Below are 26,419 nucleotides of genomic sequence, written 5' to 3'. Positions count from 1 at the left end.
TCTAGGACACTGATGAGCTGCCCGCCTAGACATTTTTCACTATACACTCTTCACTGAATCTTGCTTCCATTCAGTCTTCTCAAGGGGTGAAAGTTCTTTGCAATGTGCTTGAGGAAATAAGTGTAGATTTTTATTAAGCCAGTGTATTGGTTATTATATTCTAGTCACAAAGAAGTTTACATTAGTCAAAGCAATTTTCTTTCCCATTACTTTACTTGTCTGAAGGACGGCCAAAAGGTATATTTCTATGCATTGTGTGAGATATAATAACATGAATTAAAAACATGCTTAATTATAAAATGTGAAAGGGAAAACCAAAGCTGAAGTTTGCTAAGTTTTCAGGAGTATTATATTGGATTTCAAAACTATTGTTTTTAAAGTCGGTGAGTGTATAAAAACAATTCCGTGCAGGAAGCTACATTTTGCACCCTGTTCCTGTCCTGACCAATTTAACTGTGCACATGTAAAAATACCCGTCGGTTTTTGCAAGTTGTGTAATTGGTTGGTAAAATCTGCCTTCTGATTAACGTAATAGGGAATTGTTCTATTTATGTCGAGTTGAATTGGGCTTTAAAGATGGAATCAGAAACTGTGAGTGTATTTTTCAACACTCCACCACTCCAACATTGCCCTGCTTAAACATTGTGTTTTTTTTCGATATCGGTGCTAAAACGAAACTTTTAAAACAGTGCCTAAACCGGTGACTGAATAGGTTATTTCACCAGAAAAATGGTGATAATTGACAAAAACAAGCACCACATGGGAAAAGGGTATTTTACAATGACTTAAAATGCACCACAAGGCTAACAAGTTTCAAGTAGCAGCTGCCTGCAGACTGTTAGATCCCGGTGTTGGAATCCTCTACAGGGAAATACAGTCACACCTAACGTAAGCTGTCAGCATTTTAACCATTGTGTTTAATCCAGCTACTAGCTACCGGAAATATTTGGATAACTTTTTTCTGTTCTTATTCAGTCTTGTGACCGTTTACGTCGGAACCGGTGCCCTATTGCACCGCGTTTCTGTACCAAACCCTACTAAACCTTGTCCGAACAGAAGTACTCTCCAAGTCCTGTAAGCAGACTTTGAAGTGCACTTATTGCTGGCGTTACTCTTTAAATTTTGGGTATAATTTTTTATGCATTCTCAAAATGTTTCTACACAAGAAACTCATGCATTTCAACATGCTCTAAAAATAAAAAAATTACAACTTCAGTCTGCAAACTGATCATCATCCCACAACATAATGCCTGGACATCATTTCAATACTGAATGAATTGAATCTTTTAGACCCTGTGTAAAAGACAGAAACCCTGTCAGGGCCTGTGCTGATCCCATACCTTTTACAGTTTTTGTGTACTATAAAAACATTTAAGAAATCTTTCAGTTTTTCTGATTAATTAACTTTATATCTATATTTCAATAACAAACATTATTAAAGCAAATAAATGCATTCATGTTTCAGTATGGAGTCTAGGGAGGTCATCATGCAGTCTCAGTACAAGATTTGCTTGCAGCTTCCATTAAATACTTATTGGAGAGGTGATATGTTTTATTCAAATCTCAAGTGAAAACTAAAAGTCTTTGCGGTCTCTGCCCTAGATTACGTTAGGATTGTTTCAGTAAACAACAAAAGGCACATCTCAGCTGTTACAGAGACCTGTTTCTGATTCAAAGAAATGTCAATGTAAGCATCAAAAACGCATAGCCCATATGTAACAGCATGTCAGTCATAACGCTTATTGCAAGAGGAATTCCCTAATGGTGTGCTGTTGCAAGTTTGCTCTGTTTGTAAATCAAAGTGGGTATTTCTATTGCTCTTCCTCTATTCCTCTATGAATATACTTTTGCATATTACAGCATCATGGATATAAAATATTGACAGTGTGTAGGGAAGCGGGCTGTACTCAACCAGGGTGAAAAAGCTAATTATCGATCCCAGTAGAGACACACTGGTCCTAATACACTCATCAAAATCTAAACTGTAGTCAACACTTACTCTTTAGAATCTTTGAGAGAAATATGTGATCCAGGTCATATATCTCTTAGCTGTAATAATCCATCCAATGTGATTGAGTTGATTTTGTTTTTAAGCCAATTACAAGTACTATTTACACATCCAACTGCTGTGTATAATTTGTGTGTGTGTGTATGAATGTATGCGAGTGAGAGTGAGAGGGTGCGTGGGGCAAATCAATCAACTGATTAATTGGTTACAGCAGTGTTAGAGAGGGCAGCTCTATTACAATGAGTCAATGACGATGATCCCACCTCATGCATTATTAAACTCGCATGAGAGTGTGCATCCACATGTCTTCATGTCATTGTGTGAGTCACAACCCACACCTAACAGCTGTATAAAGATAAGTTGTGTGTATGAGATAAGTGTGTGTATGTGTGGTTGTATCTGCTCTGTTTCTGTGTCACAGGGGAGAGTTTTTAGCCATCTGAGCCCTGCTGTCTGCCTCTGTCAAAGATCCACAGTAGTTTGTTATCTGTTACTCATTAATTTCATGCAAGGGAACTCATATTTATGACTATCTTGTTTACGTTGTGATAAATGAATGTTCACTGCCATACTGAGCAGTTGGTTTTTAATGTTTCATGCAGTCTTTTCTCTCAGAGGCCACACTTCTGTTTGGATTCCACCATTTTATTGAAGCCAAATAAATAATCTTTGACAATTATGGATAGATTTTTGCTTGTGTGAACATAGTATATTCTGCAGTTTTAGAGAGGCACAATCATTTATTTGAAAACATGATTGCCATAATTTTCACAATAATATGCATGACAGTTCCAGTGATGAGGCAGTAGTTAGAGATACATTCAATATGAATCACTCCTCCCTGTTTATCCAGTCAAAAACCTTCCATGTATCAGAGTGATTTCATTGGATAGATGATTAAACAAAACCCAGCTGACTGATTTGATTTCATGAAGTGCTGCAAAAAAACCTTCAAGTTTCAAATTGTTTTTCAAAACTAGGTTTAGGGTGGTTCAGTGAGTAAAACATTTTTCAAGTTTACTCTGAAAGTGTCAATTTGATGAGCTTAAAGGTACAGCAACAACTCCCAAAGTGTATTAAAGTCGAACTATGAATGAGCTGTGTGCTGTTAAGCTTTTAGTGCTGTCTGCTTGTCTGTATTCGTGAAGCCTACCTCCTCTGGGGGTGAAAACAGAGCAAATAAGAGTTGACGCAGATTGTTAGAAGGAGTGCTTCTTTTAAAAGCAGGCATTTTTGTGAGTGCCATCATGGGGTCGTGGTGGCTGTGTGACCTTTTGTAAAATCCTTTATTGGATTGGATTGGTTTTGTTGTACCAGGATGTTAACAAATCAATTGTGCATGTTTGACTCAATATTCATGATCATCAATAAAGAAAGTATGAGTTTTAAAATCTCATATTTTTATTGTTGATCCAGTTAGAAAATGTACAACAGTTATTCCCCGTACATGCTAAGAAGTAGGCTATAAATTGACGTTACTGACAGTATTTTTTTGGGAACAATTCTTTATTTGCTTCAGACAGTATTTTATAGGAGTAAGGGAGGAGACATAAGATTTGAAACAGACTGGACATTACATAAATATTGTGTGTGGGTGGGGATTTCTAAATTATTATATATATATATATATATATATATATATATATATATATATATATATATATATACATGTATACGTATATATACAGTATATTTATTATTTATTATAGCAGCAGATGTGCTGCATGCTGTAGATCATTGATTTTTATCATAGTTGTTACTCACGCTTGTTCTGCTGAACAAGCCCCCCCCCTCCAGTCTCTTTCCTACAGCTTGTGACCGCTGCTCTAGATTTACTCCTAATTTGCTTAATTGAAGTTAGCCTGCATAGCAAGCTCAAGGTGACACTGGGTAGTGGGTGGAAGACCGAGAGTGTTTGAGTGTGTGCACTGTGCACACTATGGTATTAGTCTATGTATTGACTGCACGGATATTTTATGCATCCAAATAATCCTACTTCACTGCAATGCTTCATTACACTGAACCAAACAAATTATCACCATTCAAGCACATTTAGTGTCATCATTCCACATAAAATTCAACTCTGAATATTTATGTATGAATGTGGGTATTTGTACCCATGTGAGTGTCTGGATGTCTTTATTTGCATGTGCCACTCTTCCTTTTGTCATCCTTGTGCAAATACTGTAAATGAAAAAAAGAATGCTGCAAACGACTTCTTTTGTAAAAGAAAACAAAAAAACCACTGATAGTATTTTAGCTTTTATCAATGCTTCTTTTGGGTGTATTTTTATTTGTGTGTTAGGATAAAATTGATCCAGGTTATAACAAATGTGCCCACTGCTCCGTGTTTGGAAGCTGTCATGAGATGTGGAATAGTATACAAGGGTACAACATTCATTTATTTTGGAATAAAAAAGTCTGCTTACAATATTGTAAAACTGTTAAATAATATGGCTGAATCTTCTTGTGGATTAATGCCTGCATTTTTAATCTCTGTTTCCCTGCTAGCTCAAATAATGTCTGGGAAACTTTTGATCTGTGTAACTCCCAAAGTTTTTACTGACTAAACCTTGCAATTTATTAACACAAACTCTGTGTGTCTGTTCAGTTATTGTGTGTGTGTGTGTGTGTGTGTGTGTGTGTGTGTGTGTGTGTGTGTGTGTGTGTGTGTGTGTGTGAGAGAACAAAAAATGTCAAAGGAAAAAATGAAGCTGTCATTGTGATCTGCAATGCAGCCAGCTATCATTTGTCAAAAAATCTAGTTCGATTAAAGAAATTATCAATAACCTCGGTCCTTTCCCTCTGTCCTGGTGGCTGGCCAACTGCGTGTCCCTCAGCTATGCAGTGCCAAATGGACACCCACCGAATGCCATTGTCCCTGCCTGGGCTGCAGGCTATAGTTTTCCTGTGTGTATTTGAGTGTACACATGCATATTTTTTTTAAGACTTTCTAATTGGAAATGACTTTGGCTTTAAAAATGTTAATGTGTGTGTAAACCTGTGAAGACAAATGATTAACCTTTTATGAAGATGCACCAACTTTAATCTCATTCCTTTATCATTGATCTGTGTTTGTGTATTCTATTATTAAGTTGCTCTTTTACGACTTTTAGGGCTGATCACGACAACTGCGAGGAAACTGGACAGAGAACAACAGGCAGAGCACTTCTTAGAGGTACAGACTAACCTCAACAGTGCACATTGGTTCATAGAATTAGTATTTATCTGGCCCCGACACCTGCCACGGCCCACTATTAACAGAGACTGGGTGGAGGACAACCCTGGCAGTCCCTCAAGGCTACATTAAATGTGATGAATGGCTGTAGTTTTGGGCCCCGGGTTTAGGAATTTCTAAATGTAATAATTCATCATTGGTTATCTTCTCTACTCAGGATGGGGATAGGGAAGAGAGGAGTTGCTCTGCCCAGCTTTTGATAAGCGCAGAAACTGGGCAAACAGATAGCTCCGTGATTACCATTTCTGTTGCTCCTGCTGCTCTGCATTCAGATGAACCTGATAATCAGAGGTTCTCGTAGTCAGAGACACCAACAAACTTCTACTTCCCAAGACTTTTCTTGCAACTTATTAAATGCTGTTGAATCTACAAGCACTTTGCCCTTCTGCAAAATGGAATTCAATAAGCCACAGTATTTCCGCTTGGTGTTTTTGTTTCTGTATTACCAATTGACTTGTCTAGACTCAAAAACCCTTTGTGCCACTTTGTTCAGTTCTGGAATGTAATAAGAACCCCTCTTATGACAACAGACTACAAAATGAAAACAGCAAAAGTTGTAGAAGGACGCTGGCATCTAATAGCATCATATAGTTGAACAATCACACCTGAAAGGAGTTTAAAATTGGGGGCAGAGAAGTCTCTGTTGTTACATCGTCCTGTCCTGTTTTGTCCTAAGATTTCAATAGGAATGCCAGTCCATGCATGTCACCCACTGCTTCGTCTGCCAGTCTTTGCTGCCTGTTTGTAATTAATAGTCTGGTGAGCAGTCAAGCTAACAGCAGTGGTGTTCACCCTGATCTGATCCAATTGATCAGTTATCAGACCTGTGCCTCTGCCTCCAGGGGATCAATAATACAAAGAAATTTCCCATGAGCTTAGTCCCACGTGGTCCTGCCCTCCACAGTGACAGCCACACAGTGGGAGCCAAGATTTAGAATGTTAAATAATGTATGCTAATCCCGCACATATGACATAACATGTTATAATAACAAGAGATAATGATTCATCTCTATGACGACCTGTCATGTGCTTTTCTCTTTGTAAGCATGCTCATACACTTGCTTGTGTCCCTTAGGTAACAGTTGTAGACGGCCCAGTGACCACCCGCCAGTCTACTGTGTGGGTCATAGTTCACATCGATGATGAGAACGACAACCCACCCACCTTCCCGGAGGTCATCTACCGCATCAGCTTGACCGAACGAGACCGCAACAAACGTGGCGAACCGGTGTACCGTGTTTTCGCTTATGACCGTGACCTTGGAGCCAATGGAAACATTTCTTATAGCATTGTTGATGGTAATGAGGATGACAAGTTCAGTATTGACCCAAGGACTGCCATGGTGTCATCAAAGAAGATGGTGACAGCGGGAAGCTATGATATCCTCACTGTGAGTTTCATACACCAAGTTTTATTTTTAATAATTGATTTCTAATTTAAGTACTGTATAGTCTAAACTAGTAGACTGGGTAAACCCCACCCAATCTGCCGGTGGTTTGATTTCTGCAGCTTGGTCTGAAAACCTGCACGTTTAGTTCTCCTGCTTCAGTTCACAATTTTGTGGGAACCAATCACAAACTGACTTTTCTACCTGCCGTGCTATTGGCACTTTAACACGATGACGATAGAGAAGCAATCAAGCAGCTTCTTGTTCACATTCAACATAGCGGCCACCGAACGCCACCGAAGCACAGCAACCCGCTGTGTCAAATGGGTTGAAGGACAATCCAATTGCGTACAGACTCATTTAAACTATGCCCGTTGGTCACACCTCTTGTGCAGAGAAAATACAGAGCAGACTCCCCAGACCAATGCTCATTCTCAAATCTATTGAGCTTGATTTGGTCTGGTGATAGCCAGACTACTAAACTAGGCAATTAAAATGCAGAACACATTAGCAACATGGCAGACATGACAATACATCTAGAGTTTGAATTACAGACTGCAGATTGTCTTACTAAGGATAAGACTGTTACCTCTTCCAGGCACAGTGCTCTACATGCTTTCAATTCCTGTTTCCTCTCTTGTTACAACTAAATTCCTACCCAGTTGGGGTTCCATTAGTTCACAGGGCTCTGCTTTCATGCAGTTGCAAAGTTGGCAGAGGCAAACACAGTCACATTGTTCATTTTTCATTGGGCACAATCCCAGGTATTTAAGCATGTGGGTTTTTGGTATTTCAATGGCCAATGAGCTCAAAAGTGCCAAGGTGGGTGGAGTGGCACAGCTGAAGTTGTGTTTATGTACATCAGGTGGCAGAGAGCGTTTGTGATGCTCTGGCATAAAATGGCACCACTCAAACACAAGCACAAATTGACATTTTTGTGGCTTTATTTGTTTAACAAATAATCATGCTATGTATTCATCCTGCTCTACCGCTTTTTATATATGTGCTGCAGACAATGTCTTTTTCTCATGTGCCTGGTTCACTGATCAGTCGGTCATGCCCGTGTGCCCTTTGAGCCTGTGCTCAGTTTTTAAGTGGAAAAAGAGCTCATGTGTGAACATGACAAACACATCCATTTTCTCTCTTTCAATCTTGTTTCTCTAAGCAAATAGTAGTTTAAATAATGTGTTTGGCGCACAGGCTCAGGTCTTAAATGAGCACCACTTATAACGCCATATTTTACAATTACATCTAATATACTGGTTTCCTTCTATTCCAATTTAGTGTGTGAGAAGCAGAGCAAGTTATTTGAAGTCAGGCATGGGACAGCCATCCCATTAAACTGTATTTGTCTAAATTAATTTTGGGGTTAGCTAAATATTATTTATGGATGGGAGGTTGTCGCTGAGGTCGGTGTAAGTAAATGTAAGTGCCTTGTCTGAAGATGAGAATAGAGCTCATCCATATAGTTTTGACAATCCTTGACCAGAATTCTAATACATTCTCGATGTTTGCTTGCTCCAAATACAGACAGTACATACTATCATACTTATCATCTTACAGTGAGCCTGCTTTTTTATTTAGCCTTTGAAATGCTTTGCTTAAATGTTTCCCAAATGCGTGATTCATTGGCTCCTGCATGTGTCAGCTGGATATCTGCTTTTATTAATAATGTTCCCTCTCTTAGATAAAAGCGGAGGACAGCGGTGATCCCCCATTATGGTCTACTGTCAAACTTCATGTAGAGTGGATTCGCAAACCTGTCCCCTCACCTGTACCCCTACTATTCACCCAGAGGCACTACAATTTCTCTATTTTGGAGACAGCTGCTGTATCTCATCCGGTGGGAGTAGTTGCTGTCAGCCAGTCGAGCACACCTGTCTGGTTCAATATCATCGGTAAGCAAATGCTAAACTAACAGACCAGAAATTAATGAATATTCAAATATTCAATATTTTCTTGTGCTGTCAAGTTAATTCAAATACATTCGTTCAGGGTCGACAGCCAGGCCACACTATCAACAAAAAACTCTTACTGTTGATATCAGAGTAATTGTACAGGAAAGGCTCATTCATATTTTCCTTTTTTTCTTTTCAAAAAGTAAAAGCAAGGTGATTATCTTTTACATTTCTTATCTGCTACTACGCTATGGTGGACCTCTCAGGTCATCTGGGACAGGTCTGCTTCTTGTCCCCAGAGTCAGAACTAAACAGGGTGAAGCAGCGTTCAGTTTCTATGCTCCTCATATCTGGAATAAACTCCCAGAAAGCTGCCGGTCCGCTGCAACTCTCAGTTCTTTTATATCCAGGCCGAAGACCTTTCTGTTTGATGTTGCCTTTCTTTAAATGGGTGTTCATTTCTTTAATGTTTAATTTATTATACTGGACTGTAACTTTTATTCTTGTTTTCTATCTGTTTTTATTTGTTAACTGTTTTTGTGTAAAGCACTTTGAATTGCCCTGTTGAAATGTGCTATACAAATAAAGCTGCCTTGCCTTGCCTTACCTCAAACTTCTAGAGCTTGACCTGAATATCTTCCCTTAATGAATCACAATTCCTATTCTGGGCTGAAGTATTCTGATGAAAGGCCCACTCACATTACTTAATAACAGTTGGCTTTGCAGAGTGCTGTGTATACTGTGGTTAATGCAGACCTTTGATCACTTCATAATCCCTTTTCATCTTTCTTTCTTTCTTTCTCTTACTCTTACCGTTAAGGTGGAAGGCTCGCCAGAGAAACGTTCTACATTCCTCAGAATGCATGTGGAAGAAACTGCTCACTTGACACAGGTATGGGCAAACTTAATTTTGCAACTTCCTCAAACGTCCCAGGTCTAGAGAAATTCAGAAAATTTGAAAATACAGTAAACAATATACAAACCGTGAAGATTGATCTGACTTTGAAAAAAAAGCACTTCACACAAACAGCACTAGTTTGTTATTGTTATTTGTAAAGTACTTGCTTAGCAATTAAGGCTAATTTTATATTAATATTATGGTTATTAATATATTATACTATTATTCAAGATGAAAACTAGGTGAGTTTTGTCCATACATGTTGCAAAACTAAGTCATAATTCATTGACTACTACTGTACAATAGAATACACTACACACAGTATAACTACTTGTTCAGCTGTCTGTTTGTAAAAGACGCTACCACAAATACTAATACTAATTTGGAAGACGCCTAGAGACACCTTTATCATACAGGAATGAAACAGGATACTTCTCTTTATTTGGAGACTACAGACTGTGATTTCTGTTTTTCTCAATGCTGTGAAATCATAGTGTAATATTGACCAACTTCTCAATCTGGAAAAAAAAAGCAAATCCCTTTGGTTTGCTACGGCTCAACACGCATCAGTTGTTCTGTGAAAAATGCCCAATCAGTATTCATATGCTGAGGAGAGCTCAAGCCCCCAGATATCTCGTGAGAGAAGCCGAAGTGAGACGAAGGATGGTACTGAATACCTAACACGTATCAATCCTCTCCCTCGCTCTAATCAAACATTAAGCCTCTAAACTGTACACTCACCGCCCGTGGAAAAGACCCGGCTGCAGTTTTTTGATCCCTGAGATGGGTTGTGTTTTGGAGTGATAAGAGAGGAGTTTGTGTGGCGGTTAACAGCTCTCTGGCAACCAAGTGGGTTTGGTGTTACATTGGATTGCGTTTCAGTTCATTTTATTTCACAGACCCTCCAGCTCCAGATGCAGGCACCTGGCCAAAACAATTACACAGTAATAACTTAGAGCACCTGAGTTTAGCACGCAACGTGAATAATAAATGACTTTGTGTGAGCCGTGTGCGTGTGTGTTTGTGTGTGATTCCAGGAAGCTTTGACATGCAGTTTGACCTTCAAGTAGGGGTGGGAACTCTAGTTGTGGCCAAGCCCCTGGATGCAGAGGTGCAATCTGTGTACAACATGACTATACAAGTGACAGATGGGACCAACTTTGCCACAGCACAGGTACGCACACTTGTAATTTGTTATGCACTGACAACTGTCTTTTACACACATCAGAACCACATTAAATTAAATTATTGTTACTTCTTCCTGGGGGACTTGTTTACGCTCAGTTTTTCTCCTTCCTACGCTTGCACTACCTTGTTCTGAAATGATCTCTTGCTGACTGTGAAATGTGCTTTTTGTTGCTCTGTTTGAGATCTCCTGTGCACCTGCTGTCTTGGTTGGCCTACTAGGACTGCATTGTAAGGAACATATTGATATCAGTGGATTAATGGGATTAGCCTGTGCTAATAAAGGTCCCTCTTTGATAACACCTTGTCTGGCTTAAAAGGCAACTATTGCCTTGAGAACTGATATTCTGTGAATACTTCTGGCACTGTATCTCCACCAAAAATTCAAGATGTAACAATACTATATAACTGTATAAAACATTTTCAGTCACCAAAGTTAAATCTACACCAGGGTTCTTATCTTTAAGGATAATATCCTCAACCTGAATCTACCTCAATTACTTTTTTAAACTCACCATCCGTCTCTTTGTCACTCAGGTTTTCATTCGAATACAAGACAGCAACGACAACCCTCCGGTCTTCTCACAACCAGCCTACGATGTCAGTGTCTCAGAGGACATACCAATTGACATGGAGCTGCTGCGAGTTAGAGCGTCGGACGTGGACGAGCGAGCCCGTTTGAGCTTCTCCATCTATGGCAGTGTAGACCCAGTCAGTATGAGACTGTTCCGGGTCAATCCCAGTACAGGGGTTGTCTACACTGCAGACAGATTGGACTACGAGGCCAGAACACAACACATCCTCACTATTATGGTGAGAAGGGACATATATGAATGTGTTTCTTTGTCAGCTGTTACCACGAATCTGTATGTGTGTGTGTGTGTGTGTGTCCGTGTGTTATTGTATGTGTGTACCTGTTCTGTCTTCCAAATCATGCTTCTCTATGCACCTGTGCCTGACTTACTTGATTTTAGCTGATTTTCATCAATTGCCTCCTACAACGCTATACATATTCATCTCTCATTACACTCTAGGTCAAGGATCAGGAGTTTCCATTTAATCGTGACCTGGCTCGCATCCTGGTAGCGGTGGAGGACTCCAATGATAACATCCCATACTTCACCAGCACTGTATACGATGCTGTGGCCTATGAGTCATCTCCCGTAGACACTTCTGTACTACAAGTTACAGCCTTAGACAAAGACAATGGGATTAACGGGCAACTCACTTATACTATAGAAGCAGGTGTGATGCTTTCTGATTGTTAAATCTATCTTTTCTTCTATTTTGTACGGTGTTTTGAACTGTGATTGGATGTTTAATGCTTTGTCTTAGTAGAAACACATTGGGATTAAAATTAAGTTTGTAGTGTTTACTAGTAATGCTGTCTGTAACCTTTCTGTTACTTTCAGGGAACACAGGTGGTGTGTTTGGCATTGATAATGCCACAGGCCTTATTTTTATTGCCAGGGACCTGGACCTCACCTCTGTGGGCTTTTACACCCTCACTGTTCGTGTCACAGACAGTGGATTTCCTGCATTATTGGCCACAGCTTCAGCTCGCATCTCCTTGATACTCTCCGACTTCTCCCAACCCAAATTCTCTCAGAATGAGTACCAGGCTGAGGTAAAGAGAGTGATGGCTGAGTAAAAAGATGGGTGCATGGGGAGGAGGTGTAGGAAGGGAAAGATAGATGGAATTAAGAGAAAGGCTGAAACATGGTATGCAGGAATGGCTGGTAAATCTCTAGACATGTACAGTTGGTAAATTTGAAATTGTGGAAAACTCACCAAAGTGATTAAATTCTTATCACTAATGTGTTTCTATTTACAGATAATAGAGAACAGCACTATTGGAACACATGTCACAACCGTTAGCGCCCTCAGCCGCTCAGCGCTCATTTATGACATAACCAGGGGTAACGATGAGAACTGCTTCTTTATCAACCATCACACTGGTGTAATCAGCACACGCAGACTACTTGACTTTGAGGTTTGTTAATGCCTGTGTTTAAACTAGAAGATGTATACATTTACAAGTCAATTATCAATGTTAACATCACTGTATTGCATTTCTTTGTCTTGGCAGCAAACCACATCCTACTTTCTGGTGGTGCATGCACTGAGCATGGCAGGAGTGGAGGCAAGCACCACTGTCATCGTCCAGGTGGGGGACGTCAATGATAGCCCACCAGTCTTCCAACAAATCAGGTATCAGTGTTGGTCAAAAGATAAGAGCTTTTGTACTGACGCGTTCCTCTGCTATTTGCTGAGCCGTGTCGAGTCTTGACAACATTACTGTCTGGAGTGATGTAAGTATAGCTTTCCTCTTGTACAGCAGTGTCCTCTTTTTCACCTCAACAGGTATGTGGGTGCAATCAGTGAGGCAGCTCCAGTCAACAGTGTGGTCGTGGGAGAGGATGGTAACCCTTTGGTTATTAAGGCGACTGATAAGGACCGTAATCACAACGCCCTGTTGCTGTTCCAGATTATAGACGATACCGCTCGTATGTTTTTCAGTGTGGACTCTGGGACTGGATCGATTCGGTAGGTGACATGTAGAAACCCCAACAGGTTCAGTACTATTGAGGATATAAGAGACTTGCTTATAAACTGCTTTATCTCATAATTTCTGACCATTTGAATTTTAGAACAATTGCCAGTCTGGACTATGAGACCTTCCCCGAGTTCCTTTTCCGGGTTAATGTCAGAGACAGTGGTCAGCCTCCTCAGAATGCTGACAGCCCTGCAGAGGTAGCTATAAGGGTAAGTAAATCATCTTTCAATGCCTCATAAAAAATTCTTGACTCACTTTGATCCCTGTATTTTATTTGTGGACATTATTGTCACTGTGTTTATGCTGTCTTAGGTTATCAACATCAATGATTCACCTCCAAAGTTGTCACAAGACACCTACGAGACAGTACTCCTCTTGCCAACCTACGTGGGAGTCGAGGTCCTCAAGGTTGAGGCTTTTGACCCCGATATGACTTCTGACCTCACCCTGAACCCTGGAAAGTCCATCACCCCTCAGCTAGTTTACTCTCTGGTTGAAAGCAATGTGGAGTACTTCTCTGTGGAGCGCTACACCGGAGTTGTGACTGTCATCAACCAGAACCTCAGTAAAGACCGTTACCGCTTTAATGTGAAGGTAAGTGTTCGGTGAACATAAAACAAAAGTACAATTTTATGTATCCTGTCACTAGCTTAGATAAACAGCATGCAGTTGGCTTCGACTGGCTTACATGATAATGATTTCCACAGGGAGGTCATATTACAACTTCAGCTGCAGAAATGCCCATTCTATAGTAATTCAGAATCCTTATGTAGAATACAGTACTTCAGCTAGTTCATGCAGGGTCTTCTGCACAGACAGATGGGTGGTCTCTAGTCCTCCTTGCCCCAAGGTTGTTTTGTTACTTTTTCTTTGAAAGAAAAGGGCAACACATGCACAGTCTTATTGAATACACATTAAAACCACAGCATTACATTCTCTGCATTGGCATGCTTTCCCACTCAGCGGCAAGGGCCCAACAAGGCTCTCTTACCCTTCAGTATTTGTTTGTTTTTAAGGTATGGGATGGCCGTTTCTCCAGCATGGCGACGGTCACAGTGCTTGTCCGAGAAGCTCTCGACAGTGGCCTTTTCTTCACCTTCCCGGTCTACTCCGCCTCCATCCCGGAGAACAGACCCAATGTCACTATAGTGACTGTCGTCAACACGGTCGGCCACCGCCTCAATGAACCTCTGAAGTACACTCTGCTGAACCCCAGTGGATGCTTCACAATCCGGCCAACCTGTGGGGTGGTGCTCACCACTGGTGTGCCTTTTGACCGAGAGGAGAAGGAGAGTTACGAGCTGGTGGTGGAGGTCAGCAGGGAAGACGAGATACTGAAGGTGGCCAGGGTGACTGTACAAGTTCAGGTGGGTGTCTCTTTTTTAACTTTCTTTACACTGACCCAATTGGATTTTCTTAAGATAACCTTTCATTCTGGAGGTGGAGGATGTGAACGACAACGCTCCAGAGTTTGTGAGTCTCCCCTACTACGCTGCAGTGCAAGTGGAAGCAGAGCCAGGATCTGCTATTTTCAGGGTCTCAGCTATCGACAAAGACTATGGTCTGAATGGGGAAGTGACCTACAGCCTTAAGGAGCAGCACAGAAACATTCAGGTGATTTAACATTTTCTGCTCTTAAAAAGTATTCTTACTTTTATATGGTGCGCTATTTATTTGAGAACCTATAGTTTTGTACATTTGTATACTACATTTAATACTATTATAAGTATTTATATATTCCATGCAGGTGAACCCTGTGACAGGAGAGCTGACGTTAAAGAGGGCCTTTGAGGCGGACTTATCAAACGCAGAGTACAAGGTGGTCCTTGTGGCCACTGACGGTGGCTTCCCCTCTCTGTCTAATGAGGTGGAGCTGCCTGTTACTGTAGTAAATAAAGCCATGCCGGTGTTTGACAAACCATTCTATGGTGTCACCGTCAGAGAAGATGTGGCCGTCTCTACCTCTGTCCTGTGTATCAATGCCACCAGCCCTGAAGGCCAGAGTGTCATCTTCACCATCACTGATGGAGACCCTTCCCTCCAGTTTGACATTGGCTTTGACACAGGAATCATCAGTGTGATTTACCAGTTAGACTACGAGACCATCCAATACTACCGGTTAACGGTGAAGGCTACAGATATAGTTACTGGGGCAAAGTCTGAGGTCGATGTAGACATTGTCGTCCTGGATGTGAATGATAACCCGCCACTGTTTCAGAACACCTCCTACTCCTCTGTGCTCGCAGAAAAGTCCATGATCGGAACAACCGTGCTACAGGTGTGTGTCTTTGTTTATGTCCAGTGTGTGTTCTTACTCAATATTTGTTTACACTTAAGACTCGCTTCAGCAGTACGGCAGATGCATATTATATGCCGAATCATTTATGCATGAGAAGATGTGTTATATTTCCCTAGAAATTTCCCAGTGGAAGCTCTTGATCTTTACTGGATAATAGACCAGCGCTGTTGTTGCACTGAGGAACGTGTTTGCACAAGACAATTTAAAGACATCTAAGTTATAGAAATAATTGGTTTCTATAACAATGTTGTAGAGGTTTTAAGTCATCAAAATGTGTATGACCTTAGGTGTATGACCTTATTTGACTATAGTATTGAATTCTTCAAGTATCAGGAGGGCAATCTAAGAAAATTGGATCACCTGAATGTTTATCATATCTTAAAGTACACTTGTGCTTGCTGAGTTGTGTCCCAATATTGTTTTACTACATAGGTCAGGGATTGTAAATGCATATTCTGTGCCTCTGGCTTATCATCACTCAATAGCACTGATTATGTCTTTGCCTTGAACTCAATATACAATTTTTAGTACCTACACAAGCTTGTTGTTTGTGATAAAGGGAGTAAAACTTATTTATGAAAGCATTTTTTTGTTATTACTGCAATTCAAAACAGTTGTTTAAACCAACAGTAAAAGTGTTTTGCATTCTCTAGCTCAACATGAATAGCACACAATTGAAATTCTTTTCACTCAATCATGTTTTTTCTAACCTGACAACAATTGAGCGTAAAGTATAAATGTCTGCTTTTGTTTTCAATGTACTTGTTTAAAATGATATTGGCTTATGCTCTAAACTTTTGGATGTGGTTTTCGATGCTGTATCTCAGTGAAACACACAATTATTTTTTTCATTTGGCCACAGTGTACATGGTACAAGTAGCTATTGAGTATGCCTGGGTAAACAAATCAGAACATATCTTGAATAATGCATAAGGCAGTGGAAAGTTTAATGTTACTCTACTTGTAGGTGTTTGCCCAGGACCAAGATTCGGAGAAGAACGCCGTAGTGAGTTACCAGATCCTAGCAGACATTTACAACAGCACCGACTTCTTCCACATTGACAGTAACAGCGGATTGATATTCATAGCACGCCTGCTCGACTATGAGCTAATCCAACGCTACAACTTCATTGTCAGAGCGATGGACAGTGGAGACCCTGCCCTCAGCAGTGATGTTAGTGTCACTGTGACTGTTACTGACACAAACGACAACCCACCTAATTACAGCCAAGCGCTGTATGAGGCCTTTGTCAGCGAGCTGGCTCCCCCGGGGCACTTTGTGACTTGTGTCCAGGCGTCAGATGCTGACATCTGTGATGCTCAGAGGCTGAGGTAAAAGATGTTTTAAAAAGTTGTTGGTGTTTTCTCTGTAAAGTGATGATTCAAATTTGTGTACATGGTTCCCCATTGAACCCACCTTTGACTAAACCTTTCAGTTCATTAGTTTAGAAAAGCACATTTCTCAAAGGCAATCTTGTTTTTGAGTTATTTTCACTCCATCTGTTATTTGTCTTTTTTTCACAATCACAAGCAACAAAAGTAGATACATTGTGTTTCCAGCGTCTTCTGAGCAAGATTACCTTGTACAACGAAGCACCATTGTGTTTTTTTTGTTGTTGTTTTTTGCTTTCAGATACAGTATTCTCTCTGGGAATGAGAAAATGACTTTTATGATGGAGCCAGATACAGGGGTGCTCAGTCTGTCTAACAAGAGGAGACAAGGCATGAAACTTTCCTATCTACTCAATGTGTCTGTGTCAGATGGAGTCTTCACCAACAATGCCCAGGTGAGACAACTTACAATTTAGTTCTATCAACTGTTTTGCTCTTTTTTAATCTTTGCAGTGTTCATGTGCAGGATGCTGAAGGCAACCCCTCAGTTCAAATCTATTGCAAAAATTCACAGCTGTCCAATACGACTGCTGTTTTCTACCCCTTGATGCTGAGCAGCTCTGCAGTTGGAGGTTAATGTTTGTATCTGTCATATCAGATTTACTGTGACGATGAGCTGCCAACTGGGAAAATGTTTTTCACATCTGTCTCGCAGTGGTAATTAGAAGTGGGCTTTGATATCCCATCTCTCTGATAGTCTACATCAAATGTTGAAGTGATAACATGTCATCTAATTCTTTTGGTTTTTCATGTTTTTCCGACATGATGTAAACAGTGCGGATCTCCACAGCAGTTTCTGAGTGTTTGCAGCTCTGTCAATCACCATTTGATCACAAGCCTGATGCTCTTACTGCTGGTGTGCATGCCATGTTGATGTGATCGTGTTTGACAAATCAGCCAGTGATGATTAATGTCATGGCATCAGCAAGATGTCGGCAGACGGGATGATGATGATAGTAATGATGATGATGAATATTATGATGATGATGGGAGAGGATTATAATGATGATGGTGACTCCCAGGTGATTGTACGTGTCCTGGGAGCCAACCGGTACAGCCCAGTGTTCAGCCAGAGGTTCTACCTGGCTGAAGTCCAAGAAAATGCCCCTACAGGGTCAAAGGTCATTCAAGTAAGTTTGCCTTAGTAATAGTTCAATCATTTTATCAGGAAATATCCTTTATGGCTGATGTTGTAGAACCTTGCCAATCTCATATTATGTTCTGCATCTCTGTATGGACCTGCAGGTTCGTGCTACAGATGAGGACTCTGGACTGTTTGGCCAGATCAGCTACTCCTTCATCAATGACCTGGGGAAAACTCAGTTTACCATTGATGCAGATGGATTTATATCCACTGTTCAGAAATTAGATAGAGAAAATCCTCTTAACAAGGACATGGTGCTGACCATTATGGCACTAGATGGTGGAGGTACTGTATTATTTCAACACTGACCAGACTGACAAAAATCTTTAAGTCAGAGGATATAAGACTAAAAAAATACAAAAAAGTCTTACTGGCATGCCAAGCATGTAGCTAACATTAATGCACAAGTGGTCACTGTTCTTGGTAAATGCACTGTAGGTGCCCTCTGTAAGAGCATAGGTTTTGTATGATAAGATCCCACAGTGAGAACTAATGAAGATTTTAGCATATTCACATTACAGATACATACAATTTTATCATTCAGAACTGATTTACAGTGAATAAAGCAGTATAATAAGGGAAATAATGTCTGTATTAACACTACATACATTTAATAAAACCATATGCAGACATTTACAGTATGTTCTGTTTTTTTCCCAGGCCGTGCATCGTTTTGCACAGTTCGAGTGGTTCTTTCTGATGAGAATGACAACGCCCCCCGGTTCAGAGCTGTGGAGTACCGTATGAGCATTAAAGCAAATGTTGCCAAAGGTTCCCTAGTGACACAGATCCAAGCCACTGACTCTGATGCTGGGTCTAACGGGAGGGTCACATACTCCCTTTACAGCGAGGCACGCCTTTCACTGGTTGATGTGCTGGAGGTCAGTACATTTGCTCTTTAATTTTATACTTCACACTGCTGTACTTTATAAAAACATATTTGCACTATATAGCTGTACAGTATGCTTAGTTTTAATAGAGGTCCACACATCTTCTCAGTTCCCCGCGAGAAACCTCAAACAAATGTATTTAATGAGAGTAAGCCATGTTAAAACTCACGATTTAAGAGATGTTCTCAACTGACACCAGCCCCACAATGTATTGGATTAACAGCCATCTATATTTACACGTTTACTTATCCAATAAAACTTATGTTACATTAAGATTAATGCCACGTGGGAGACACAATTGTGAACCACAAGCAAATAACAACTATGAATATAAATGACACAAAAAGCTGTAGTATAAAAGACTAATATAATATGAATGATTATAAAAAAAGTAGTGATATTAGCATAAACAGATACCAAGATTAAGGTAATTTTTATTTGTCGAAATAAAACGGACAAATAAAATGTATCAAATAAAATGTCCTAAGAGCACATGAAGAAAGCTCTATTGCTGGAATTATTGTTTCAGGAGTTGATATAAAAGGCATTGGGATTTTTCTGTTGTCTAGGTTGAGCCAGACAGTGGTTGGATGATGACTAAAAGCACTGTCAACCATCTCCAGGGGACTGTGCTTTCCTTCTTTGTCAAAGCCTCGGACGGCGGCTATCCGGCCAAACACTCGCTAGTGTCGGCCTTCATTCATGTTGTGCCGCCAGATGCATTTGTTCCCTCCTTCAGTCAGCCTCAGTACTCCTTCACTATCCCAGAGGACACAGCAGTAGGAACAGCCCTGGGGTCTGTGTACATGGTCCCCGGACAGACAGGGTTCTTCACAACAGTCGGAGGAGAGACAATAGACAGCAACCAGGGAGGGACCTTCCTGGTGGAGAGGGAAACGGGTCTGATCCGTCTGATCAAGCCGCTAGATTATGAACACATCAGCATCTTCCGCTTTAAGGTTGCGGCTACAACAAGAAGAGACCTGATCGAATCTGTCTCCACTGTGGACCTGGAGGTTAAGGTTGGTGATACAGTTCAACATAAAGCCCGCTAGTCTTTAGTTTTCCATTTTTTTCATTTTTTTTTTACTTTGAATTTAATCTGATTTGTTTCTGACACTGAGTGCAGTAACATGCAATAAAACTACCAAAGAGTGTACCAAACTGCTCAAAAAAACAAGTATTGTGCAAAACAGGTATTGCAGTTAGTCAAAAACTAAATGTATTTTTTTTTCCAGAACACAAGAGCAAGTACAAACTCAAAGTAAAGTTCAAGTGTAAATGCTTACATTTTCTTTGTTGGAGATAATTCCAAAATTGGAAGTGCAATTTGGAAATCTTACAAACACTATGTAATTTTTGTTAGATTATTTGTCAGTATTCAAAATTTATTTCAGACTTTGTTGGGCTAATGTGTCATTTTTCAGGTCCTAGATGTGAATGACAACAAGCCAGTGTTTGAGACTAACAGCTACGTAGCCACAGTGATGGAGGGGATGCCAGTCGGGACAAGAGTGATCCAAGTGCGTGCACTTGATCCAGACTTTGGCTCAAATGGACAGGTGTGTGAGCGCCGAGTGGGACACTAAGTATTTTGTTGTTTTTGTGTTTTGCTCTATAGTTCGGAGTGTCGCACACATGTTGCTCTCAAAAAACCCTGCATGGCTCTTTTTTTTAAATTGCAGGTAACCTACAGCCTCGGACCTCTGCTCAACTACAACTTGGACTTGACAAAAGACACTCGCTCTTTCAGCAGCCCCATCACTACGGGTTCTGTCTTTGCTATTGACAGTAAAACAGGCTGGATCACCACATTGGGTCAGATGGACCATGAGACATGCTCCAGCTACAGCTTTGAAGTAGTGGCCTCTGATCTGGGGGAGTTACAGTCTCTCTCCTCCACCACAGTGGTGACCATCACTGTGTCAGACGTCAACGACAACCCGCCACGGTTTGAGAGGGAGCTGTACAGGGGTGCAGTAAAGGAGAGTGATCCCCTCGGCGAGGTGGTAGCTGCTCTAAAAACCAAAGATCGAGATGGCACAGATCAGAACCGTCTCGTCAACTTTTACATAACTGGTGAGAAAATTAAGTAGTGCTGAAGTAATTTGACCTCATTCAATGAAATTAGCTTGTTCTTTGACCTAATGGGACAGCTATTATTAATGGTCAAATTTTAAAATTATTTCAACTTCAATGTCGCAAACAACTAATCTTTTAATTTTTTTATGCTACGCCATGGGGGGGGGGGAGGTACCTGCATTATTTGTGTTTGGGGGGGGGGGGGGGGGGGGGGGCACTGATGCTTATTCATCTTGTGAATGAAGGAGATATACAGTTTGTTCACAAGTCTGTTAGAATGCATCTTCACCTCTTTCCTTGCTGTGAGGTGTCAGCGTGTTAATCCTCGTGTGTGCAATCTCCAGGTGGAAACCCACGGGGCGTGTTTGGGCTGGCTCTTGTGCAGGGAGAGTGGAAGGTGTACGTGAGTGGTCTGCTGGACCGGGAGCAGCAGGACTGGTATCTGCTCAACATCACAGCCAGCGATGGCCTATATGTTGCTCGCACTGCAGTGGAAGTTACTGTCATGGATGCCAATGACAACAGTCCCATCTGCAACCAGGTCAGGGATTCAGACAAATGGAGATGGGGGAAATAAAAATATGCAAAGCAAACCAGCAAACATAGAACAGAATATGGATTGTAGGATGGGGAAGTGTTATTTAGCTTGTCAGGGATTCATGGAAGACTAACCCAAATCCTATTAGTGTTTTGTCGAAAAATACAAATAAAACATCCTTTTTAAATACATTATGATAATACAGTCAATGGATAGTAAATATTAGTGAAACAAATTGACAAATGACATTAATCAGTGGTAAAAAAAAAAAAAAACCTACTTTAGCTCAGTGTGCTAATTTCAACCTTGCAACTTTAACACTAGAACGGCCATGATGGTAATTTTGACCGTTTTGAAATTTATATATATGTAATAACTTTGCTGGATAAAAAAATACAATCCTGCTGGTACCTGACTTTTACTAAAAGGCTCTATATTTTATTTTAAAATAGTTTTTATATACATTACACACTAGGCAAAGAAAATAAAAATCTTTCACCTATTTCGGCCATACACGGTCATATTGACCGCTCGGATGTTCGCGGTATTGTTTTTAATCTTTTGCGCGGTTGAAGATGCAAATTGGTTGCTTAGTTACTATCAGCGTCTCTGCCAAAGAAACGTCATAAGCGGCCTTGAGTAACAACTGTGGGCATCAGCGATGGTCCAGAGGACAAGCCAGATTTGGTAACGCTAGCTAACACAATGAACACGGCGTGGATGGACTCCGTTCTGAATCAGAAGACCCATCCAAAAATAGAGTGTTTATGTGCTGCCAATCACTATTCAATTCTAAAATTGGAAAATCACTGTAAAAACGGAAGCTAATTGGGCTGTGAAGTCTTGAGGAAATATCGCTTTTCATTAATAGTATTTTGCTGTTTCAGAATATCTTTATCCCTCTAAACTTTTACTTATTCTCTTTGATATCAATCCTCACTGTCTCAATGTTCTCTTCTTATATTATTTCTTTTCTTAGACAAGTCAGGCCTGCGTAACTACTAAATGTTGACTCTGGCATTTCACAGTAGCAGCATCAAATGTATCAAATGACGATGTACTTGAAGTAGTGGTAGTCGTAGCAGTCAGTTGTAGAAGTGATACTAGCAGTAATGGCAGTAAAAGTACATGTACTACTGCCACTTCTGCTACTATTCACAGTGTTTCGCATTGTTGATGCAGTATACAAAATATAAGTGATAATTATAGTGGTAATTATCGTGGTAAATAAGACCAAATAATAAAGCCAACCAATAAGAATCGCCATGTGCTAAACTTCGCACAGAGCTGCTGCAAAATAGTCATGCGAGAGAAAACTCAGATTGGACAGATCCACTGAATTTCAATCCAACACAAAGAAAGCCAAAAGAAAATGGAAAAAAACATGCACCCAGTGGAATATCCTGCAGCACCGGAGCAATCCCGCAAGTGGAACACGTAGGATACAGACACAGGATAACCTTTAATTACAGAGCAAAAGAAGCAGGGTGGGATGTACTGCAGTAGTTTTCCCATTGTGCTGGTCTGTGTTTGGTAAAATAGTTAGGTCACAAAGTTCATTTCCAGAGGCAGTCAATGGCAGGCGTGAAGGCAAGGTTAGAAAAGGGCACTCCACTGTTGGGCTCGTTCTATCACCAGGGATAATGGATGCAGCGCCAAACAGTTTAATGTGTTTTTTGATGTGTTGGACAGATGATTTTTTTCTTCTTTTTTCAGACAATGTAGTTTCACTTGTGCATGTTTATATATATATATATGTGTGTGTTTGTGTGTGTGTTGTGCCAGGCGGTGTATAGTGCCTCTTTTCCTGAGGACATTCCCACTAACAAGGGCATTCTGACAGTGGGTGCAACAGATGCTGATTCAGGTTCTAGTGCTGAGATCCAATATTCACTGTTTGGCATCGGGGTTGAAGATTTCTACATGGATGCAAACACTGGTACATTTTTATTTTCATTTAGGTTTTTGTATGATCAAAATAATACATACATCACAGATTAAAAGTCCTTTCTACAGCTTTATAGGCTTCTCCATTTGTGTCCTAAGGAGAGCTGCGTACGGCCACAGTCATGGACCGAGAAGTGACGCCCACCTACAAACTCATTGCCCAGGCAACTGATGGAGGAGGGCTTTTCTGCCGCTCTGACATTTCTCTTAAAGTGTTGGATGTGAATGACAATGCCCCCTCTTTCTCCTCTAGCCATTACATGGCTAATGTGTATGAGAATGCTGCCCCAAAAGCCTTGCTTACCCGACTGCAAGCCAGTGATCCTGATGAAGGTAAGCTAACATGATGGTAGAGGGTGAATGTGTAACATGTCAAGCGAGGATGATAATGAGCACAGAACGTTTCCTACTTGAACAAGATGCTGCTGCAAGCCAATAAGTCACTGAGCATTCAAATTGCTGATTGTCCATAAGAAACATTCTAAATTATGAGGAACGGAGATACATTATGACACACAATCTACAAAATAAAGAATAAAACACAAATTACTATGAACAGGAAGAAGAAAATGTTGGCATAGATAATAAGTCTTGGTTGTGCATGAATTTGTCTTCTGTTGTCTCCAGGTTTTAACCGTACAGTAGTCTATTCTCTGGTGGATTCAGTCAACGGATTATTTTCCATTGACCCGATATCTGGAATAGTAATTTTGGAGAAATCTCTGGATAGAGAGAGTCGTGACTCTTATCGTGTCCGTGTCCAGGCCACTGACCAAGATGGACAACAGGGGGCACTGTCCTCACAGGTTGGTGACACATATTCCGTGTATATTGATGTTTTTGCCATTCTATCCAGTATCCACTAAACCTAACTATAGGGAGTACTATTCTAAAAGATATTGATGGCCCCTCTCAGAAATAGCATGTATTCTGAAAAAAGTGCTTGCTGAAAAAGAAAATTGAAATACAGAACTAATATAGGCATGGCAATTAATTATGATTCATAAATGAATAAAACTATGTACCTTCTGAAATCTTAAATTTATTACATTTTGAGAGCAATGAGTTAAACTTATTGCTTTTATGGTGTGATTTGGAGCCTCTGAATCACCTTAAATAGCATCTCCCTAAATGTGTTGGTAAATAAGCAACCTGCAGGGCCTGGCCAGACCCCATCCCACACAAAAGAACATTTTTGTAACTTTGCTCCTGAAAAAAAATCATTAGAGCAAAAACAGCATTTATCTTCAGTCCATTATCTTGCAAAGACTTTAATGTATTTGCTCTAATTTATGTCCATGTCTGTGGTGCTTAAACTGAACTCTGAGGCCCGAAAAAAGCAGAGAAATGAGTGGATGTCTCCCTCAGGTTGATTTGACCATTATGGTGCTGGATGTGAATGACAACGCTCCAGTCTTCCAGAAGAAGGACTACGCTGTTACTATCCCTGAGGATGTAGCCCTGGGAACCGAGGTGCTGCGAGTGTTGGCGTCGAGCGTTGACATTGGACCGAATGCTGAGATCACCTACAACATCCGGTCGGGCAACGAGTTAAGAAAGTTCACCATAGATAGAAACCTGGGTGAGCAGAGGTCTTTAAATGTGCTGGTTACTTTCAGAATGTTTCAGAACTAAAACTCAGCAGAAACATGTCTTATATGGAATCCTACATATCTACTGTGCTGTATGTTTCAGGCTCTATTTCTGTGGCTGATGATTTAGACTTTGAGGTGTGTAAGGACTACTACCTCACCGTTGAGGCCTGGGACAGCGGGAACCCTCCTCTCAGCACCGCTACTATGGTAACCATTGAACTCATGGATGTCAACGACAACGCTCCAACCTTTAGTCAGGAAATCTACAATGTTCTGGTCAGCGAGGATGCTTCTGTTGGGCAGACAATTACAAAGGTAACATTTAATTTGTACTCCACTTAATATTGGTCTTTCTAAACAATGATGTTTTTTTCATTAACTTTAAATTCACTCCATGTGTGTGTGTCGGGGGTTTTCCAGGTGTTGGCAGAAGACTTGGACAGCCAGGTTAATGGGCGAATCACCTACTCCATCCTGAAAGGCGACCGTAGCAACCACTTCTGGATTGACCCTGTAACAGGACTGCTCAAAGTCAATAAGCGGCTTGACAGAGAACTAGTAAGGATGCATATTTAAGTACAATATCTCATAAACAATCTATTGTAATTTTCTGGTTTATGAGCACAGGAAATACCAAGTCTGCTCAAGGTCAACACCAAATGAAGTCTCATATTATGCAAGTATAATAGTGCTGTCATATTGCCTGATACATACAGATGCTGTGGCACTCTCATCCCCTCCTGCTTCATCTAGGTATCCAGGTACTCTCTGTCAGTGCAGGCGTTCGACAGTGGCTCCCCTGCCATGTCCTCCACTGTTACCATTAACATTGACATATCCGACGTTAACGACAACCCTCCCGTCTTCACTCCTCCCAACTCCACCGCCGTCATACAGGTAACAGTCTGTGTATGTTTGCTTATATTTATGTGTTTTTTGTGCTCGGGTCACCTCATCTCCTCTCTCTCTCCATACATCCAGCTAAACCAAGCTGCTGGCACCACCCTGCTAAAGCTGTCAACCAGTGATAAAGACTCCGCGAGAAATGGCCCTCCCTTTAAGTTCCGCATGGTATCAGGAAATGAGCGGAATTTCTTTTCCCTGGATCAGACTGGAACTCTAAGGTCCAACCGTGTGTTTGGCCCTGAAGCCCCCAGAGAGTTCACACTTGAAATCCAGGTTAGCAACGAGTGATTTTATTTATATACTATTTATACAGGAAAAGTTGACTGATAATTACACTGTGTTAGCATGGTTACACACAGTCAGCATTAGAACCCATTACTCTCGCAGTCTTTTACCGTTAGCTGCTAAAACGTGTTATTTGAGTATTGGGTTTGTAAAAGTAGCCTTATTTAATC

At 40.7% G+C, this 26,419-nt stretch overlaps 1 protein-coding gene and 1 long non-coding RNA gene across 3 annotated transcripts in view; one reads left to right on the top strand and one right to left on the bottom strand.

Annotated features, from left to right (window-relative positions):
* Positions 1-26,419, top strand: part of LOC117955395 (protocadherin Fat 3) — a 56,275-nt gene that overhangs the window by 13,128 nt on the left and 16,728 nt on the right. For both annotated transcript variants that reach the window (XM_034889865.1, XM_034889864.1), the window contains exons 7-39: positions 5,125-5,186; positions 6,322-6,636; positions 8,321-8,531; positions 9,352-9,423; positions 10,467-10,603; positions 11,152-11,427; positions 11,649-11,859; positions 12,027-12,241; positions 12,449-12,607; positions 12,704-12,825; positions 12,979-13,161; positions 13,266-13,380; positions 13,484-13,765; positions 14,188-14,538; positions 14,612-14,785; positions 14,919-15,449; positions 16,438-16,802; positions 17,104-17,257; positions 17,885-17,992; positions 18,108-18,291; positions 18,667-18,887; positions 19,466-19,918; positions 20,324-20,458; positions 20,582-20,975; positions 21,323-21,519; positions 23,302-23,455; positions 23,563-23,796; positions 24,091-24,269; positions 24,832-25,045; positions 25,159-25,373; positions 25,479-25,616; positions 25,812-25,955; positions 26,040-26,237. In XM_034889865.1, the coding sequence (XP_034745756.1) occupies positions 5,125-5,186; positions 6,322-6,636; positions 8,321-8,531; positions 9,352-9,423; positions 10,467-10,603; positions 11,152-11,427; positions 11,649-11,859; positions 12,027-12,241; positions 12,449-12,607; positions 12,704-12,825; positions 12,979-13,161; positions 13,266-13,380; positions 13,484-13,765; positions 14,188-14,538; positions 14,612-14,785; positions 14,919-15,449; positions 16,438-16,802; positions 17,104-17,257; positions 17,885-17,992; positions 18,108-18,291; positions 18,667-18,887; positions 19,466-19,918; positions 20,324-20,458; positions 20,582-20,975; positions 21,323-21,519; positions 23,302-23,455; positions 23,563-23,796; positions 24,091-24,269; positions 24,832-25,045; positions 25,159-25,373; positions 25,479-25,616; positions 25,812-25,955; positions 26,040-26,237 (7,103 nt within the window). The remainder of the gene's footprint in view (positions 1-5,124; positions 5,187-6,321; positions 6,637-8,320; positions 8,532-9,351; positions 9,424-10,466; positions 10,604-11,151; positions 11,428-11,648; positions 11,860-12,026; positions 12,242-12,448; positions 12,608-12,703; positions 12,826-12,978; positions 13,162-13,265; positions 13,381-13,483; positions 13,766-14,187; positions 14,539-14,611; positions 14,786-14,918; positions 15,450-16,437; positions 16,803-17,103; positions 17,258-17,884; positions 17,993-18,107; positions 18,292-18,666; positions 18,888-19,465; positions 19,919-20,323; positions 20,459-20,581; positions 20,976-21,322; positions 21,520-23,301; positions 23,456-23,562; positions 23,797-24,090; positions 24,270-24,831; positions 25,046-25,158; positions 25,374-25,478; positions 25,617-25,811; positions 25,956-26,039; positions 26,238-26,419) is intronic.
* Positions 827-24,032, bottom strand: LOC117955397. Its single transcript, XR_004659038.1, has 3 exons — positions 24,021-24,032; positions 7,038-7,045; positions 827-1,043 (listed from the first exon to the last, which is right to left on the bottom strand). It is a non-coding gene; the product is annotated as an uncharacterized LOC117955397 (long non-coding RNA).

This window comes from Etheostoma cragini, chromosome 13 (genome assembly GCF_013103735.1).
Source record: "Etheostoma cragini isolate CJK2018 chromosome 13, CSU_Ecrag_1.0, whole genome shotgun sequence".
NCBI classification, from domain to species: Eukaryota; Metazoa; Chordata; class Actinopteri; order Perciformes; family Percidae; genus Etheostoma; species Etheostoma cragini.
This window is presented reverse-complemented; position numbering and strand designations above follow the sequence as displayed.